Source organism: Camellia sinensis, chromosome 5, assembly GCF_055761805.1.
Source record: "Camellia sinensis isolate YWXY chromosome 5, ASM5576180v1, whole genome shotgun sequence".
NCBI lineage: Eukaryota > Viridiplantae > Streptophyta > Magnoliopsida > Ericales > Theaceae > Camellia > Camellia sinensis.
The window spans coordinates 148,200,660-148,221,530 of record NC_138965.1 but is presented as its reverse complement, the minus strand read 5'-3'; the positions used below and the strand labels follow the sequence as shown (position 1 = coordinate 148,221,530).

Below are 20,871 nucleotides of genomic sequence, written 5' to 3'. Positions count from 1 at the left end.
GATTTTTTCGGGGTTAGCTTCGATGCCTCGCTGGCTGACCATGAAATCTAAGAACTTCCCAGATCCTACGCTGAAGGCGTATTTCTCCGAATTAAGCTTCATTTGGTACTTTCATAGGGTGCCGAAGGTCTCTCGTAGGTCGGCCAAATGATCAGTGGAGAGTTTGCTTTTGACTAGCATATTATCGATATATACTTCCATGTTCCGGCCTATCTGATGATGAAAGATGGCGTTGACCAACCGTTGGTAAGTGGCTCTGGCATTTTTCAACCCAAATGGCATGACACGATAATGGTAGGTTCCTCGGTCGGTGATGAAGGAGGTGTGTTCCTGGTCAGATGGGTGCATCAGAATTTGGTTGTACCCAGAAAAGGCGTCCATGAAGCTGAGCATTTGATGACCGGCCGTGGCGTCAACAAGCAGATCTATGCGAGGAAGGGGATAGCTGTCTTTGGGACAAGCTCGATTGAGGTCGGAGTAGTCGACACAGAGTCGCCATTTGCCGTTGTTTTTGTGAACCAGTACCACATTCGACAACCATCTGGGGTAGTCCACGTTGGTGATAAACTGTGCCTTCAGGAGCTTATCTACTTCAGAAGCAATAAGGATATTACGCTCCGAGTGAAAGATACGCTGCTTCTGGTGGGTGGGTCGGAGATGGGGCTCAATGCTGAGACGGTGGGTGATGAAGGAGGGGTCAATACCTGGCATGTCGGAGTGGGTCCAGGCAAATACGTTGTTATGCTCAATCAAGAGGGCAGTAAGGTCGGCCTTTGCTTGGGTGGATAGGTGGCTGTCGATTTTGGCAGTTTTTGTCAGGTTGGTGGGATCGATGGAGACCTCGACAAGCTCTTCCACTAGTTCCCCTCTGACCAGCTCATCCTCGTCCCTAACGTCGAGCCCTTCAATGATCATAGCCTCATTTAGCTTGACCTCTTTAAGTGAGGCGATGTAACATTCCTTGGCCACGGTTTGCTCGCCCCTCACTGTGCCGAGCCCAAGGTCGGTGGGGAATTTGACGGCAAGATGGAAAGTTGATGTGATAGCTTGGAAAGTATTTAGGGCGGTGCGACTGAGGATGATGTTGTAAGTAGAGGGATAGTCGATGACGAGGAATGTGAACAACTTTGTGGTCTGCCGTGGGTATTTTTCGATTGTGATGGGAAGATCGATGAAGCCGATAAAGGTCACCCGATCTCCAGTAAAACCGACCAATGGGGTTTGAAGAAGGGACAGACTTTCTTCTCCGATCTTGAGCTGGCAGAAGGCATTTAGGAAGATGATGTCTGAAGAACTGCCGTTGTCAACGAGAACCCATTTGACCTTGTAATTGGAGAGGAGGGCAGAGATGACGAGAGGGTCGTCATGGGGGTAACGGATGCCTATGCAGTCAGTGTCCGTAAAGCTGATAGGCTCCGTCCACTGCTTGGGCTGTTTAGAAGGTCGGTCCAATGTGACAACTTCTTTGTCTAAGCCCTGCCTTATTTTTCTGAGTTCTGCCCGCTGAGCCGAGCGGGATGGTCCTCCACAAGCAAGCCCACCAGCAATAACTCTGATCTCTCCAACAGGGGGGCGAGGTTACCTTGTGCTCGGGGTTGCTGTGGAGGGCGATCATGACCTTGGTTAGGTTGTGCTGGTTGCCGGGGAGGGGTGCGCCGACGGTTGTTTCTGATGGGTTCAGTCCTTTGCCTCTACTGAGGGCGGGCTTCCGTAAAGCAATTGAGACGTCCCTGACGTATCAAAACCTCGACCTGGTCTTTGAGGTTGACACACTCCTTGGTATTATGGTCGTGGTCCTGGTGAAAACGGTAATATTTGGACTGGTCTCTCCGGTTGGAAGGAGACCGCGACGGTTAGGGCCATTTTAGGGGATAATCTCGTTGAATTTGGTTCAAGACTTATTCTATAGGGGAGTTGAGAGGGGTGTATCATTCGAACCGCCCGGGCGATCGGGTTGGCGTCGATCGGCCGGTTCGGGGTGGTTAGTCTGTATACTGAGGTGTTTGGTGAGTGTACTGGGTGTTTCTGATTTTTGAGTCCTTCCTCTTCTTTTTGGGGTCGGATTTTTGGCTATAGGATCTTGTCGGGCGGCTAGAAAAGCTTTGGCGTTCATGTATTTTTGAGCTTTGGAAAGTAGGGTTGCCATGGAGGTCGGGGGGTTTTTGGAGAGGGAGAAAAGGAAATCAGATGATCATAGGTTGGCCATGAACGCTGTGAGGATGACCTTGTCATCGTTTTCTGCTACCTGTAGGGCTTCGGTGTTGAAGCGAGTGACAAAGCTGCGCAGCGATTCCCCCTCAGTCTAGCGGATGTTGAGGAGCTGGGTTGCCGGACGCCGCTGTAGACACCCCATTTTTGACCGACCTTAAGACTCAGACGTCATCGATTGAGCACTCGGTGATGACGCATGTTGTGCTCGTTCTGAGGTTACAGAGTCTCGGCTGAGAGCCTTGCCTCCGGACCTCGGGACTCTTTTGTGCTTTGCCTCGGTTTGCGAATTAGGTTTTGTTTTCTTTTCCCGAAGGAAGGGAGAGGTCTCGTAGACCATCTCTCAGTGACCGTAGGCTACTTTTCATGGTCGTAGACCACTGTTCCCGTTTGGAGACTAGTTTTCGATTTTCGAACCCGTCGGCCGTGCGCCTCAGTTCGGGATAGCTTAACTTTCTCCGTTTGGCACGATTCTTGGAGAGCTTGAACATTTTGAACCTTCGTTTTAGCTTCTTGAGGAAGCTTGAACCTTTTGAACTCTTGTTTTAGCTTCTTGAGGAAGCTTGAACCTTTTAAACCTTCGTTTTAGCTTCTTAATAAAGCTTGAACCTTTTGAACCCTTGTTTTAGTTTCTTGAGGGAAGCTTGAATGTTTTGAACCTTTATTTTAGCGTCTTGAGGAAGCTTGAACCTTTTGAACTTTTGTTTTAGCTTCTTGAGGAAGCTTGAATCTTTTGAACCCTTGTTTTAGCTTCTTGAGGAAACCTGAACCTTTTGAACCCTTGTTTTAGTTTCTTGAAGAAGCTTGAACCTTTTGCTCTAGCTTCTCCAAGAAGCTTGAACCCTCTTGTTTCTCTATAAGAGAGGGTCTCCCTCTCCTTTAGAGAGGTTGAAAAAAAAATTGTCTAAGGAAAAGCACATATATCTCTCTATATCTCTACATTCTAGGCTTAGAAAGGGTTTTGTTCTTGGCCTTTAACACCACACCTCATAGCCACACACCTCCACCATTGATCTAAGGTTCTTGGAGGGTCTTGAGAGATCTTAAAGAGCTGGTTTTTGGTCCAAGAAGCTGCTGGTTTTGCTGAAGCTACAAGGGTAACACACTGTTCCCTCTTTTAAGCTTTATTTTGCTCCATCTTTTAGCCATACTTGCAAGCATATTTGAGCTTTGGTGTAAACTGAAAAAAGTTTTTTTTTGAGGTCCTTTTCATGGTTGTTTAAGGTCACTTTGTTGTTGGGGGTCATCTACCCCCTTGCATGCTTCATTTTGCCTTGTTTTGAGCCATGCATAAAGGCCTTTGTATTGATCTTTGTTTGGCCTTTTGACCACTGAAATCCAGTGGATTTTCAGTGGTTAATATGCTGTTTTGGGAGCCAAAATCAGAGAGGGGTGACCCACTCTCTCCTTGTCTTGTTTTCTAGCATATTTGGCCTAACAAATGAGCCTATACTTGCATGCCTACAAGCCTTGTTTCAGGCCTTTTTTGGTGTTTTTTAGGACCTTCATAAGCTCTGTCCAGAGCTGATTTTGTCATATTGGATGTCCACCTTGCATGTGTAGAACAATTCTCTTCATAGCTTATCAAAGGAGCATGTCATTCTTGCATGCATTGACCATGTTTTAGTGGATTTTTGGACTTTATTTGGCATGTCATACCTCTTTCTTATGCTGGTTTAGTGGCCTCTTGAATGCTTCACATGCTTGTAGTGTAAATCCTCTTCACTAGCTTGTAATGCATGTTGTTTTGGCCTTTGATTCTAGCATATTTTGGCCATGTTCTAAATTGAGTTTGTGCATGTTTTGGACTACCTTAGCTCTGTTTTTAGGCCTCATGGTCGAATGATATTTGCTATGCATGGTTGTAGTGCAATACCCTTGCCTAGCTTTGAGTTTTGAAGCCTATTGCATGCTTATATTGAGGTGTTTGCATGTTTTAGGGTCATTGTGCATGGTATTTCAGAGCATGTAAGGTTGCAATGTTCCCATGTTTTCCACTCTTTATATGCATTTGAGGGTTGTGCTTGTATGCCTCATTTATGGACCATTGCATGAGTTTCATTTCCATGCCTTTTGAGCCACCATTTTAGCCCATTTTTCTACTGTTTTGGGCCTATATAGGGACTGTTTGGGGCTGGTTTGGTCATTTGTGCATCGCTTTGCATACCTTTAGTGTAATGCACTTCACTAATTTCGGTACTTGAGTCATCTAACATGCATCGGGTGAGTTGTTTGCATGATTCGGGACCGCCTTGTATGCCATTTCAGAGTTGGAACTTGCGTCATTGTATGCCATATTTCATGCTTGCCATGCTTTGGTAGAGTTGCACTTTGTGCCTTAGGTTTGGTCCCTTGCATTTGTGCATGTTTGCACGTATTTTTGTTGTCTCATTTTCGTCCTATTGGCCACTGATTTGGATGTGGCTGAGGTTTATCCATCCATCTTGGTTTAAGTCCATCTTGCATTGCATATGCCATATAGTCCATGTTGTTGCATGATTGACCATTGCATTGTGTATGCCTTGATCATCTCATTGATAGTCTTCATATGTGCATTGTGTATGCCATGTAACGTCATGTGCATTAAGTATGCCATTCTTAGTTCATAGCATTGCGTATGCTAGTCGCACCCTTGCATGTTTGAATCATTTAGTCGTATTGCATTTAGGTTGCATGCTAGAGTTGCATTGGTGCGTGTATTGTGTGTTGCATCGTGTTTGGAATAGGAGTTAGTCCAAACACGGACACGAGGGACGTTTCGTACTCAAAGTGACAAAACGTGCTTTAATTCCCAGTCGCTGACACTCTTGACTACCTATGATGGAGTTTAGGCCTTATTGTGTTCATATGTGCATTCGTTTCATATCGAGTCGTGCAATTCGACTCCTCGGCCATCATGCATCGAGATGCATGATTGGTGTAACGAGGATCGAGGGCTACCCTCCCTAGAGCTTATGCAATGATGGGTAGAGTGGTCGTGCACACATATATTGAAAATACTTTGTCATGCCCTTTTTTTGCTCTCTGTTGCAGCAAACTAGAAACCAGCAGCAAAAACTGGTCGGCAGTATCCCTACAGGTTCCCATGGTGGAGTTTCAGCCTTCTGGAGCTTTGTATAGTATTCTGGGACCAGTTGCAAACAGAGGCAAATCGAGGCATCGCGATGGATTTCCCGACGAGGCGACTCGAAGATGCATGCATCCCTTATCATTCAAAGCAGAGCTGAGGCGGTCCATCATATGTAGTTTGCATGCTAGTTCATTTGCTTATTTAATTAATTTGTTAATTAGCTAATGTTGTGTAATAATTAGCTTGATTAGCTTAGATTAGCTAGTTGGTTGTGTATTATTCATTCGGACCCTCTAAGGAGGGCAATGTTGTAATAAGTGTGCGTATGTATGATGTATGTCTTCCAACCCCGCGTCTTTCTTCCTTTTACTTACTTTCTTTCGATGGTTAGTTTTAGGGCACATTTCAATTAGCATCCTTGTGCTCACATGTTTGCATCCATTCATCTGTCTTGCATGCACCGGGCTCGGCGCATCATACTAACTGCATTGTATTTCAATTCCAAGTTGAATACATGTTATCTGTTGCATTTCATATGCCATGTTTAGAATAGCCGAGCCTATCTTAGTTACATTTTGCATGTGTTGCATTAGCCATCTTAACATGAACTAGGATCATGCATTGATTACTAACTGGTTTCTGTTTTGGCTTGAAGTGCTCGGTGAGTGTTTATGCTTTAGCATCCTTGCATGCGTGTGAGTGACTGCCATGATAGCATGCTTACCATGAGGCTATTTGCTTATGTGATATAACTGCCTGAATGCCTGTGGGTGGAGGTTGGGTTATTTGAATTGGAACAATGCATTGAATGAGAGTTTTTAAGCCCACTTGAGAGTGGCAAAATCATGTTTTCTAAGCCCACCCGAGGGTGGCAAAATTCACGTCTTAGCCTACTTGCGAGTAGCACCTTCAAACCGTTTTTCAAAACGAACATGAGATGTTTTGTTCCAATTCAGGTGACCCAATCTATACTTGTATGCTGTGCGCATCATATAGTAATTCCAGGCTAATAACCGGAATAAGAGCACATATGTTTTCAAAACTCGATATGATGCTTAGTAGTGGCCAATCTTTGATCGGGTGAGCGGGGGTGCTCATAGCTGACCTTTCCCAATCGTACCCAAGTTTCCAAGCTGAGGCAACTTTGGTGATGACCGACACGTGGCCTTAGGCAACGAGTCAGAGTTTTCTAATTCCCCCAAAAATAAATATTTAGGTGGCGACTCTGTATCTAGCAAAGCAGTCCATGTTTGACACTTCTTTCTAAAAATCATGATTCATCGGTCTTGCATTGCACTCTGCGAGATTAGATACAGGACCGTGACATTGAGTCCTGAACTGTAGTAAGCCCAAAGGAACAAAACGGGATTTCCTCCCCGGACGTTCGGGGACGCCTACAGCCGCTGGTGCTGGGCTCCAATGAAATGGCTGAGAAACGAGTCACTGAGGTGCTGGAAAGTGGAAACAGAGTCCGCTGGCAGTTGACTGAACCAGGGTCGAGCCGACCCCTTGAGTGTCACGGGGAAAGCCCGATACATGATTTCATCAGGGAATGCATGGAGGATCATGAGGGGTCTGTAGGTCTCCAAGTGATCGACTGGGTCCGATGTACCATCGAAAGAGTCAATTGTGGGCATTTTAAACTTAGGAGATAGAGGTTTGTCTCTGATGAAGGCAACGACTGGTGAGTTGGCTGTGGTAGATGGTTTATGCTGTATGTTCTGCATGACTTCTTTGAGTTGGAGCTTCATGGCTCGGAGTTCTGCATCCCAGAGAGGTATGTTGTCACTATCGGAAGGCAACGGGGGCTGGACGTTACTGGCCTCTGTTTCGGGGGTTGGTGCCGGGATCGATGGATGCGGGGCCCGGGGTGGCAGGTTTATAACTGGGGGAGAGGGTCGCAAGCCTTCCAAGTTGGGTGGATTGGGCTGTTGGATAGTATGGCTCGGGGCTCGTTTTTGGTTGGGTGGAATATCTGGAGGTAGTGGAGGAGGCATAGGAAGGTTTCTTTGGAGTAGCGCATTAATCAGGGCTTGGTTTTGCTTGGCCAGGCGGTTGATGTTGTTGGTGAGCTCGGTGAAATACTGTGGGGCTTTGTTTGGGTTGGGAGGGTCGGCTTGGTGGTCGGCAACATTGTGGTGGGAAGCCATGGATCAAGTCATGACCATCCACCTTGGTGGTGGTAGGAAGAGGTTATTGGGAAAGGGTCTCCGGCGGCAATGAGCACAACTGGCGCGCGGAACAGAAAAGGTTCCCATAGACAGCGCCAACTAATAATGCAGCGTGTTCTAGATGGAATGGGTCGAACTGATCCACGCTTCCCAAATCAATGCCCGGGGTTCCAAGCCCACCAGAAGACCTGCATAAGAGTTCAACGGGGAACAGGGAGTCCCCCAACGAACCCTCCGACGAACAAGTTAGAAAGAGAGGTGGAAAGTGGAGATATATTAGAGATAGAAAGCTTAACATTCTTCTTGTCTTCGACGTCTGCTTATATCCTTTGGTAATCATTTTGTTGTCCCTTCCGACCTGCCATCTTGGCCGAAAGTCTATGCTCTAGCTTGCCTTGTTCATGGTGAGGCCGTTCTGTCTCGACGGGGAGAGTTTATCGCAATAAATGCTGTAAGGGGCTTCATTAATGGCTGATGTGCAGTGCAATAACTTTGTAAGATCTTTGTTTGCTTATGTGGCCTATCCTTCACCTGCCACGTGTCCAAGTGCCATTAGTTTTTGATGCCATGTTGAGCTCCAGCAACGCTGGGCTTTAATATTTGAATTATGCATTGGGTCCTAAGTGGTGGACTGTATCTTTTATAGGCTTACCCATGTGAAGCCCCACCCTTCACTTCGATCTCAGATTGAAGGGAAACCTATTCTTTTTTGAATTATGCTAAGAACATGGAAAAATAAAAATACCAAAAAAAAACTACCACACACTCTCATGAGTGTAGTTTTTTGATAAATTATTAGTATCTCTACCATTAGAGCTTGCTTGTTTTCTCCTTTCAGAAAATACTTTTCAGAAAATTCTATTTTCTTATTTTTCGTGTTTTTTTGTTTTTATTGAATTTTTTTAATATTTTAAGCAATTTTTTTACTTTTTAGACACACCTAACATAAATACACTTAAAAAGTAAAAAAATTGTAAAAAAAATCCTTTAAAAATTCACTAAATATCAAAAATACAAAAAAAAATACAAGAATTCAGTACATTTTTTGTATTTCTATGTATTTATTAATTTTTTAAAATATTTTTTCACAATTTTTTTACTTTTTATATACATCTAACTAAGGTACATCTAAAAAAGTACAAAAAAATATTTAAAATTTAAAAAATATTCACTAAAAACAAAAAAATACGAAAACCAAAAAATTCAATTTTCAAAAAACTTAATTCAGAAAACTCAAACTAAACACACTGATTGTTTTTATTTTTTAATTAAATGTTGATTGGAAATTAAATCAAAGCAAAATAAACCAAGTCTTAAGTCTTTTTAAATGAAGTTAGTTATATAAATCCTTATTCTTCACTTGACTCAATTCAAAATAGGATTCATTTTATAAGGGATTCGAGCAAATTTTTTTCGTATTGGTTGTTACCTACCTTACATATAACCCCTCCTCCTTTAACTTAGAACCGACAGAATTATTAAACAGACCCAACAAAGTTTAAAATATTGATTGTAAATTTTCAAATTCAATTAAGGGTAATTATTTGGTTGAGGACCCGTAATCTTAGGGGTTGTTTAGGGTATCCTAAATAAATATATTTTTTTATCTTTTTGGACTAAAAAATTAAGGAAAAAAATATGAATATTTAGGTTAACTTTTTATCTTTTTACGAAAAAATATTTAATAAAAAGTTGTATAAATAAAGTGTATAAAGGAATAAAGTTGAGTAGGTTGTACGGCTGCCCTAGTGGTTCAATATGTCTTACATAGCAAATTATAGCCTCATTTAGGACAAAGTGTTTGGACAGTGATGGTTGGTCCGTAGGGCCCACCATGGGTCCCATTTTAATAATCTGAACCGTTCAATATTTACAACTCGTCGAGTATTATATGTTTGTAAAAGATTACGTTGATCGAATATCGATATCTATATGATCGTATTATTATTTTTTTTTCAACATTTAACTATCGCACCATCAGTTTTGTTTATACAAAACTGATTTGATCATATAGTTAACGATATCCGATCAAAGTGATTTTTTACAGGTATGTAGTACTCGATGAGTTCTATATATTAACGGTTCGAATTATCAAAACGGAACCCTCAGTGGGCCCCCAAGGACCCAACATTACCATCAAACTTTGTGGCTTTACATATGTAATTTTTTTTTTTTGCCTAAAAAGTGTATGACTTGGCTTCCTGCTGAGACAGTATGACTGACAGTGTAATGAAAACCTTTGTATTACAAAAATGTAAAAATATGATTTTAATATTTTTATTTGTGAATAGTAATGACTTTTTTATTTTTTATGTAACTTTTTAACTTTTTAAAATTTTTAAGACTTGCCAAACCTGACCTTTCTCAACTAAGTAATTACCTTGGTTGAATTGGGTTGAACTAAAGTTTGATTTGACTTTTTAGTTAAATTATGAAAAAAAAAATTAATATGCTTATGATGATTTATTTTATTTTATTTTTTGATAAAAAAAGTGAGGAAAAAAAAAAGTAGAGATAAAAAAGCAAATATCCGACTTTTTATATAATTTATTATTTTTTAACTTTTTATATAATTTTTTGACTTCTAAATTTTTTTGAGCTTAATATTATAATTTGAAGTCCAATTATCCAATCTAAACATAAAATATTGAAAATATATATAGATGGATAATATTAAGGATACTAAATTTTCTACTAAATAAATAACTAAATGTCTGAAGTGTATAATTTTATGGACCTCACACTTATTTGAGCCATTAAATCATTCATTTAATAAAAATTTAGAGATTATAACATTTTTCTTTATGGATTAACAAGAAAAAAGAGTAAGTGTGAATCTCAGCCCGTTCTACTAAGCCGGCGAGTTCCTCTGGACTAATACCATTTGGGCATGTTTGATTTACCAAATTAAAAGTGAGGTGATTAACTATATGAAATTAGTTTACAAAAATGGTATATTTATTTTGAGATCTCTAACATTATTTATTAGTTTAAGATTAGTTATTCAATTCGGTTAGTGAGATATATAATTCTCTCTTATATACATTTACTTTGCAATAGATTTGGAAATATATAATTCTAGTTATATGTATGTTTTGAGTTATTAGTTGTACGATTTAAAAAATTGTCAATTTTGTTGAATAAAATGACCATTAAAATCTAATCCAAATAATAAAATTTACAACAAAATAATAGCATGTGAATCTCGTAACTTAACAATTTCAATCCTATATTATAATTCGTCCGATCAGACAAGTCCATTTTTGGTAGAGCATGGGCTTTTTCCCGAAGCAGGGTCATTGATATGCATCTTGCACAGCAGTGACTGTTGTGCGGTTCATGAGAATTATTTTGGACTTATTTTCATCATCTGAAGCGTTCAATTTTTAAATAACATTGAGTAGAACATACCTGAAAAAAATTAGTTGATAAGATATTAACAGACCCTTCATCAACTAGAATTTGTATATATAAAAATAAATATATAAGTATTAAACTTAATACAAATTTCAGTTGATGAAGGGTCTATCAATACCCAATTAACTTAATTTTTTACAAATATATTCTACTTAATATTTTTTAAAAATTAAATAATTTAAATGATGAAAATAAAATCCGAAATAATTTTGATAAACCGCATGACATTCACCGCCGCGGAGTTTGCACAGCTGTGATTCCAAACCCCTTTCCTTCCTCACACCACCATTATTCCCATTACTCTATTTCCATAATTACATTTTGATATGCATTAATTTATTTCTCCATCATGCTTCAATAATTATTAAGAGTTCATTTAAAAAATTACTATTTTAATTTTTTTTTTAAATTTTTTTATAAAAGAAATATAAAAAAATAAAAAAAACGATAAAATTGAGTATTTGACCTTTTAACTTTTTAAACCAAACAACATTACTTCAAACGAGATCCAAATATAAAATTAATATTATGTCACAGAGTTAATTAAAGATCTTACAATTATTCAAATAGTTACGGAGACTATGTTATTCCACTCATGACATGTATTCACCTACTCGTCTAATAGCATTTTCAATCTTTTATTTATTTTTATTGAATTTAAATTTCATATAAATTTATTTAGAAATTATTTTCAATTTATAGTAAATATTCACTAAAGTGTTTTTTTTTGTTTTTTGTTTTTTGTTTTTTAAGATGGTGGAAGCTAAAATTGAACAAGAAGAAACAGCAGCCACCCTAAATGTAAATTCTGACAGAAAATCTACCACTTCTTCCATCCACACAAGTAGTTTATGGACGCATGACCTTGCCTCACTCGGGGATGACTTGGGGTTTGCTTATAAAAGAATATGTAAAAGATAAAAAAAAATAATTTGATAACGTAACAAACAAATGATTTAGGGTTTGCAATTTATTTATTACTTATTTTCATCTTTAGTAAATTTAAAAAAAAAAATTCAAAAAGCTTTAAGCTTATAGATTCAGTTCGACAATACAAACTGTAAAATTATTAAGGTAGTATTTGGTAGAGTTTTAAAATTATGATTTGAGAATAGAGTTGTATTTTGAATTTATGAGTTTTAGAATTATAATTTGAGTGTAGAAAATTTGTTTGGTTATGAGTTTTGAAAAGAGTTTGAATTGAGTGATGTGACATAATATTTGATACAAAAATTTACAACTCATAACAAAACACACAACCCAAAATTCTAAAATTTTTAAAAAATTTCGCAAATATATATTTTTTATAATATAAAAGTAACAGGTACAAAAAAAAAAAAAAACTGTTCCGGTCAACTGGCCGGATGACCGATTAGTCCAAATTTTTCCGCCTTGCAAAGAGTTTTCAAAAGTGTGTGTGAAATTAATTTTTGAAAATGCTAAACAAACACCACACTCAAAAGTGAGTGTGAAATTATATTTTGAAAACTCGACCAAATGGAACCTAAATTTTTTTTAAAAAAATTGGGCTTATTTTAGTTTTTCTTTTAAGAGTTTTTTTATTTTTTATTTTTAAAAAGTATACCATTTAGAATCATCTCAATAATATGGGGAAAAAAAACATTTTTTAAAAAAAAAAGTTAGTAAAAATGAAAAAATAAAAGTGAATTTTTTTTTAGATGTTGTCAAACCAATCAAGCAAGACAATTCACAAAATATGGAATTTAATAAAAATTTAAGAAGATAAAGAGATTTTTATTATTATCAAATTTGAGAAAAATTTAGAATAAAAGATTTTTTAAAAATACTTAAATAAAAATTCAACGAAAAAATTGAAATAGGTTATATCAAATTTTAAAAATATAGTTCATATTAAATTAAATTTTTTTTTAGGTTCCATTTACTTTAACGTAAAAGATTTTACACACATTCCAAAAAAAAAAAAAAAAAAAGATTGTTTGAATTTTTCAATACTTGGTTTATACTTAAAACAAAAACACATGTTATTGCCTTTTTTTTTTTAATTTAACAAAGTATTATTTATGATTTTTAGTGAGTTAAGATACTTATTTTAAAATGTTAAATGTGTTGAAAATATAATCAGTGAGAGTCAATTTTACAAAAATAATTTTAAGAAATTTTTAAAGATAAATCATTTTTAAAAAAATAATGTAAAAATATTTTTCGTAAAAAATATTTTACTTACTTTTTGCTCAGCTAAATAATGAAAAATTTGATTAAAAAAATAACAAAAAAAATAGTAAAATATTTTTGATATAAATATTTTACATTGAGTCTAATTAAAAAAATAAAAAATAAAAAGTCTACGAAGGGTGGGTGGGTTTGGAGTCTGGAAATGCGTGCAACACGAAAGCACCATCTCCCAATCAAAAAATTACTCATCCCAAACAATCCTCAATGTCCAACAACTGATTCAACCACAGATCATCAACTTTCTATACATAAATGTCCACATACTAGGGTTTCTACTTGATTGCACTCTTATTTCTAGGGTTTCTACTTTCTTCGCATTCGAGCTTGCGATTGAAGCAACTATGAGGGCTCTCGAGTTCGTTCCAGGGGTTCCACTTCCTTCCCCGATCTCGAATTCAACCCCAGAAGAAGCAGCAGAAGGAGGTGGTTACGGCCCCAGACTGTACGGGTGGTTGTTCGATTGCCATGGATTTTGGCACAACCTTGCTTTGATTCTGTTTTCGGCTTTGTTCGTCGTGTACTTGGCGTCTCACGCCAAGAAGAGCTTTGCGAAGCTTTCGCATGGTCGGTCGTATATAATGAATTCGTATTACGGTGTTCTTTGGCTCGTTAGCGTTCTCAATCTTGCTTGGTGCTCACTTCAGGTTCGTGCTTTAAAGCCTCTCTCTCTCTCTCTCTCTCTGGTTGTTGTGTGTGTGTGTGAATTTTCAGTCAAGAGAATTGGTAGTGTTTGGAATGGTGTGAAATTTAATTGGTTGTTTTGAGGTGCTAAAGTACTATAGCATACCTCACAAGGAAAGGGCTGTCATTGTAAGAAAATTTGCAATTTGTTACAATTCCGTCGAGAAAGTTAAGAATTTTTGTGGCGATTGTTATGAATGATGAAGTTATGGCACTTATGAGCGACAAAGTTATGTTTTTTGTGGTAAAAGTTATATTCATACAAAACGGTGCACATGGTAGCCTTTCTCATGTTGGAAATGTGTAAGAAGTGTATAAAAATATATAAAAGTGTGCTGGGATGTGGTAAAAATTGTATTGAGATTATAACTTTTTGTCATTTTGTGTTTCTTAGAATGACCCAATTCACTAAGTCTAGCAACGCATCTGATAAATATGTGTTCGCTAACAAATTAGCCATTTGCTGACAACTTGTTGGACTCAACGTAAATCTGTCTTTCAGAGTTTGAATGGGATATGGGGGAAGCAAGCTGGCAAATAAGATCAATGCTGCTATTTGTTTCAGTGAATTGGTTGAAATCAATAAATTTTATGTTAAGAATATGTTGCAACTGTTTTAGTGAAATTTAGCTAGTTCCTTGCGGTTCTGTGCAATGGAATATGGAAAATTGGCAGTTTAGTAGATGACATGGTTCAATAGTTTCTTGGACTATGAGTTATGTTCATTGACAACAGAAACATTTTGGAAAGCCTACGGAAAATAGCATAACATGCTTGAAGATATTAGAAAATGTTGGAAACTTCAAAGAAAAATGTGTTTAACTTTAAGAGTTATTATTATTCTGGCCAGGGAAAAATAAATTCTTATTAGGATGTGTAAATAATTGAATCAACAAATTAGTTTAGTTATTATTATCTCATGGGAGGACAAGATGATTAACAGGAGAACTAACTTCTTGACCTCGTTGATGTCTTAGTTCGTGTCCAACATTATGGCTATTATGCGCTAAACATGATGAAAAAAGTGTTCCTATTTTAAGTTAATTTGTGTAATTTGAACCTGATTTGTGTACATTGGTTTACTATATTGAATGCTCAATTGCTCAAAATATTTATTCGGAAGTACTAGATCATGGGAAAAGTCATCCTTAAAATTGCCAACAAATTGTCATAGAACTGGCCAGTTACCAGCATCATCTTATACATTATATTCAGTGGTGATTGCTGCATAACATCATTCAAAGCTACTAGGACCACTCTTATGTTATGTCTACTATGTTGTTATACGGAATATTTGATCACTCTTTATCTATCACAGTGCTGCTGGTCTTATGCTTTGCTGTTGTCTGATGAGCTATTGTTTATCGAGACAGGCATTGGAATGCACTGCTGGCAAAGAAATGGCATGGAACATCTTGTCTTTGTTTACGACATCTGGAATGTTGTTTCTTGAAGTAAGCTTGATGGCCTTCTTACTACAAGGAAATCATGCTAGTGGGCTCGAAGCTTTAACACGTACATTTGTTGTCTCAGGACTCATTGTTGGTTTAGATATACTTCTCAAGGTATTCTTTGATGTTCATCTTAAAGTATACTTCTCAAATATTACACTTTGCACTTTGCACTTTGCACTTTGCACTTTATATCAAATCTCGCTTTGGTCTATTATTTTTCAATTGTAACATAACAATCGACTCCTTGCACCTTTGATCAAGTTGCAATATGGCCATTTTGTTAGTATGGTGTTAAATTCACATAGCGGAAATCACGTGACCTGAGAAATTTTTGGGGCGAAAATGTACTTTTTTTTACATTCTCTATTTCTCCATTGTACTTCCTCTCTCTACTGTATTTTCTAAACCCACCACCACTGACCCTACCCTTTTCCAGCAGGCCCCATTTATTCCCACCACTCATTGCCTGCCAGCTCCAGCCCTTCCCACCACCCAATACCACTGCACCCCTTCCCCCTACTCAAAGCTACTGCACTCCTTCCCACTACTAATGGCCAACCCCACCCCTTCCTCCATTTTTTTTTTCAGTAGAAAGAGAAAATACAGTTAGGTCACATGATAATTTTTGTGAGCCAATTTAGCACCAAATTGACAATAGAGCCCCATTGCAACCAAGCCAAAGCGCAAGGAGTTGATTGTTACAATTAAAAATGAAGGACCAATGTGGGATTCAATGTGAAGTGCAGGGGTGCAAAGTATTATTTACTCCTATTTCAAAGTTGTTATTTGTGATTGGTTATGTAATTTCATGTGAAGATTGGGACTAGGGTCGGCGAAGGGTCTCCTCATTATCATACTTATCCAACTCTGATGCACAACTTATGCCTTTGGGTAAAATAGGCAATTATGTGCTATGGCTCAATTCTCATCATATATCATTGTCTGCCCCCCCTGTCCTGGCCTTAGGAGGAAAAATATTCTGCAAACCTGAAACAGGGGCAAGGTTACCTATGGGAATATTGTTTAAACAGTTTTAGGAAAAAATGATGACATGGGAAATGCTTAAATATTTTTGTTGAACATATTATGGGCAAATAAATATATTGGTTTTGCTTTAGTATTATATGAAAGATAGAAAGCGACAATAAGAGCATAAAAGAGAGCATTGATAGCAAGAGAGAAAGAGAGAGAAGAATATAGGAGAGAGAAATAAAAAGATAGGAGTGGGAGATAAGAGATGTAAAAAAAATCTAGAAAGAAAGAGAGGCAGAAAGTAAATAAGAGCAAAAGATTAGATAGACAAAAATATCAAAAAAGACAAAGAGATGAGGGAAGAAGAAGAAGACTTTCTAATAACACTTAAAAACATGAATCTATCAATCAATATTATCTTTTTGCAAGTCCAGTTTAACTTGATTGCATTGTGCTTATTCAAGTTTAATCAGGGTAAGGCAGGCTAGGAGTGGGTAGGTTTGATGAAATCTCTATCTGACCCCAACTTGAATTGTGTTTCTATTGGTTACATGAACAAGCAAGGTTTATTCTGTATATTTCAATAGTTGTCAAACTTTTCCAGAATATCTCGACTATTACAAATAGTTCTTGGATTTTTTTTTTTTTTGAATTTCTCAAGTTAATGAGGAAAATATAGACAGAGGATCCACATTTTAAGGGCTTTTGGTGTACATTGTTTTTCGTATCAACTTAAGGGTTGTTTGGGTGTCCTAAATAAGTGCATTTTTTGACTTTTTGGACTAAAAAGTTGAGGAAAAAAATATGATTGTTTGGGATAACTTTTTGTCTTTTTACGAAAAAATATGTATTAAAATATTGTATAACATGGCAAAATTACGTTTTTACCCTACATGGAAAAATCATCAGTGACAAGCGGCAGAGGAAAGTACGGCTGGGTTGAAATCGTGCATGAGGCTTCACCGGTACTGTTGGGCTGTGGGCAAGGTTTTAAAAAGCGACCGCAACCGTTACGTAACGCCGTTACGTAACAGTTTTAGTGGTTATCGCCACCCGTTACGGCCGCTTTTGCAGTGTGATTGAGATTCACAGATGTGTCGGTCATAGCGGCTGCTGTAGCGGTCGTAACGGTGCCGTAACAGCCATAACGGCCTGTTACGCACCGTTACGTAATGGTTCTGAACTATTTCTTTCGAAAAAACACACAAAAAAAAGATGAAAATGGGAGAAGAGGGATAGAGAGAAGAGGAAAGATAAAGAGAGAAAATGCAGGAGCAAGAGATAGAGAGAGATAAGAGGAAAGATGAAGAACATATTATTAATTTGTTGAAACTGTAAGACCTATGCTATTCTATTCAACTGTTATCACTCAACCATTTTGTTTGTGCGTCTCTATCTATATATTGTCTGAAAATAATAATAATAATAATAATAATAATAATAATAATAATAATAATAAGTGTGATCATTATCTATTTGGCTTGATTAAAATATATATATATATATATTTAGGCTCTTATTTATTCTCTTACTTTTGTTATTATTTATCTTATATATAATAGTTAGCGATTGATTTTTTGTATAATATAAAATCATTAATTATTAAAATAAAATGTAAAAAACTCAGTTTATAGTAATTAAAAATATGAAATATATTAGATTATACTTAAAATTTTACAAAAATTGATCAATATTTATTTTAAACCCAATAAATATGATCATGGAAATAAAATATACTTATCGGTAAGTTTTTTTCAAATTGTACGAAAAATAAAAAAATTCACGGTTCCGGTTACCGCAACCGTTACGTTGCGGCCTTTACACTCCGCAACCGCAACCACGCCACCGCCACCGTTACGGTGACCGCAACCGCTTTTCAGAACCTTGGCTGTGGGGCTCACCAAAAGTTCCATTTCGATAATCTGAACCGTGAATGTGTAGAACTTGTTAAGTACTATATGCCTATAAAAAATCACTTTAATCAGATATTGATAGTTATGTGATCAAAACAGTTTTGTATGAAATTAATGGATGGTGAAAAATAAACGGCTGAAAAAAAATCTGATTCGATCATATAGCTATTTATATCCGATCAACGTGATTTTTTACAGGTATATAGTACTCGATGAGTTCTACACATTGAACAGACGGTTTGGATTATCAAAAACGGACCCGTGTTGGGCCCCCATGGGCCCAACATTACTCTCCAACTTAATAAATATATACATCTAATTTTTTTTTTTGTTCATTTGGACAGACCATTACGTACTGACAGTACCAACGCTGTCCAGTCGTTGTTTGTATTAAAATATTGGGGAAATTAATTTTTTTATATTTTTAATTTGTGAATAGTGGTAACTTTTTAACTTTGTAAATAACTTTTTAGCTTTTTAGATTTTTCCTGGTATGCCAAACCAGGCCTAAAAATGTCTCGCATATGAAGCCCAAGACAGAAAAACGTGAGGTTAACTTGTGAATCTGAGTATTGGTTTAAATTGATTGAAAGGGGGAAGAGGTTTGAGGCATGAAGTAAGGCTACAGCAAGAAGAGCTCGGATAGGTTTTCTTGGCTTCTTTGGAGCGTTGGGGGTCTCGAGGCATATGACCATCACAATTTTTTTCTAAGCTTGTTTGGAATGCCTTTGTTACTGCATTTTATTATATAATGATTGCACTTTGATATGTGCTCCCTTTTCAGGCCATCTATCTTTTCGGATTTGCAATCCCTTTGTTCATTGATAACTTTGAAGATCCGCATAGGCTAAAATGGGGATTGTGGGTTGTCCACAAGCTGCTGCTTACTGCTGTTTATGGCTTCATATTATTCATCTACCACTCAAGATGGAGAGAAAGGTTACCTGGTCAGTATTTTGTTTTATTTTACTGTTGTTTTTAACAATGAATTTCTTATATGTTGCACATTATCTTCTAGTGCGATCTTAATGTGCGATCTTAAATCAAATGGATTTTTATTTACCTTTGCTTCTTTCTTATTTCTAACAGCAAGACCTACATTCTACAACTATGTCATCATTATGTTTTGCTTGAATTCTATGGCTCTGTTTGCTTGTGCACTTACCGGACACAGGGCTGGATTTGGGTTCTGGTATGCCTCAAACTCATTACCTCTCCAGCAATGCAGTATTTAGCAGTGTTAAAATAGCACAATGTTATTTTATACTGCATCTTTGACCAGTTGACTTTTTTTTTTTTGAGTTCATCACTTGTTACAACTTTCATGTGCAGATAAATTAAGTGTGAGATAATTTGGCATAAATAAATTGATATAAATTAAACATGAAGATAAAGTTTACATCTATGCACAAAGCCCATTTATTTTGTCATTATTAATCCAACATCAAACAAGTTGAAACCCTCACCTATCAATTAATAACCAATATTCTTTTTCCCCTCAATGACCACCGTGTTTATTCTGCAATTAATCCAACACAAATGTTTTAGTGATAACACGAGAAATATTTTAATTGATATGTACAAGAATGGTGGTTGATTGATAGATAGATGAATAAAAAATAGCACAAAAAATATTACATAGTAAATAGCACTTGTGCTATTTTAGCACAGTAAATACCACACAATGCTGGAAAAACTTGTAGCAAATCTATATAAAGTGCACTTTTGGATAGCACAAAAATTACTACACTTCCGGAGATGCTCTTACACATGAAGTATTTCGTCAAGTCTTTAATTGAGCTTTACAGTCCTAGGATAATTTATTCTGTGATTATTTTTTAATTTTGTTTTACAGGTTGTATGATGTCACAGTTGTTTGCTACCATTCCTTTTATCTCCCCCTTCTATATGTGACATTTCTGGCAGACTTTTTTCAGGTCAGCATCTGTCTCATATTCTCTCTTCTACTTCCCTTTTATTCTTTTATTTTTTTAAAAAAATTTATAAGAACCTGGTCATTTTGTTTAATTTTATGTGGTGACAACAGGAGGAAGATTTACATTTAGAAAATGTGTACTACTCGGAGATGAAGGATGCTGGTTTCTTTGATGCTGGTTGGGAATGATAGATACGTTAACTTCTGAGGGTTAACTGTAAATGAGAGAAATATGCTCCCCACGGAATATGATTGCTTAGGTTGAATGTGCAGATCAAGGGGTGAACCATGTTTGTATATCTTTCTTTCCAGGTAATTTTGTGATTCAACTTAAATATAAAGTGTACGATATGGTAATGATTCGTTTAGTATGTACTGATTTCTTCCTGAGACTGTTTGTAATGATCTTTGGTGATTGGCTCTTAGGAATGTATGATAAATAAGATTGGAATGTTGTTCCTAAATATATGAAGTATGAGTACTTAAACAAGCCTTGGATATTTTATTCTCTTTCCTTTCTGACCACTTCCTCTCTCAACTCCCTTGATTTCTATTTTTTTCTTTTTGTCTTTCTCCTACCAAACACAACATGTCATTTTAGTTGTCTGATTTAGTTTAAATTTAAAAATTAAAGGGTACTCTGAACAAGTAGGTTTTTTGATAACCCCATTATCGAGTAGACCTGAAAATTTTAATTGAATATATATTATTTGACAAAATGTATAATCAGCTTCCTCTTTAACACTGAAAAATTCACTCAAAAATTTCTAAACTTTTAGTGGGAGAGAGCTTACTTAACATTGAATGCTGAATTGTCATTTTTATAATTTGGTAG

The 20,871-nt window shown here is 36.8% G+C and overlaps 1 protein-coding gene across 1 annotated transcript; it reads left to right on the top strand.

Moving 5' to 3' along the window:
* Positions 1–13,171: 13,171 nt before the first annotated feature.
* LOC114297972 (protein CANDIDATE G-PROTEIN COUPLED RECEPTOR 2) lies at positions 13,172–20,526 on the top strand. The gene is made up of 6 exons (XM_028242450.2): positions 13,172–13,724; positions 15,135–15,326; positions 18,885–19,047; positions 19,190–19,292; positions 19,956–20,037; positions 20,148–20,526. The coding sequence occupies exons 1-6, from the start codon at positions 13,422–13,424 to the stop codon at positions 20,223–20,225; spliced, it is 921 nt and encodes a 306-aa protein (XP_028098251.1). The 5' UTR covers positions 13,172–13,421; the 3' UTR covers positions 20,226–20,526.
* Positions 20,527–20,871: the final 345 nt, after the last annotated feature.

Coding starts and splice junctions, on each gene's coding strand:
- LOC114297972 (XM_028242450.2), top strand. CDS start 13,422: ATGAGGGCTCTCGAGTTCGTTCCAGGGGTTCCACTTCCTTCCCCGATC. Junction 15,327..18,884: donor GTTTAGATATACTTCTCAAG/GTATTCTTTGAT, acceptor CTCCCTTTTCAG/GCCATCTATCTTTTCGGATT. Junction 19,048..19,189: donor ATGGAGAGAAAGGTTACCTG/GTCAGTATTTTG, acceptor TATTTCTAACAG/CAAGACCTACATTCTACAAC.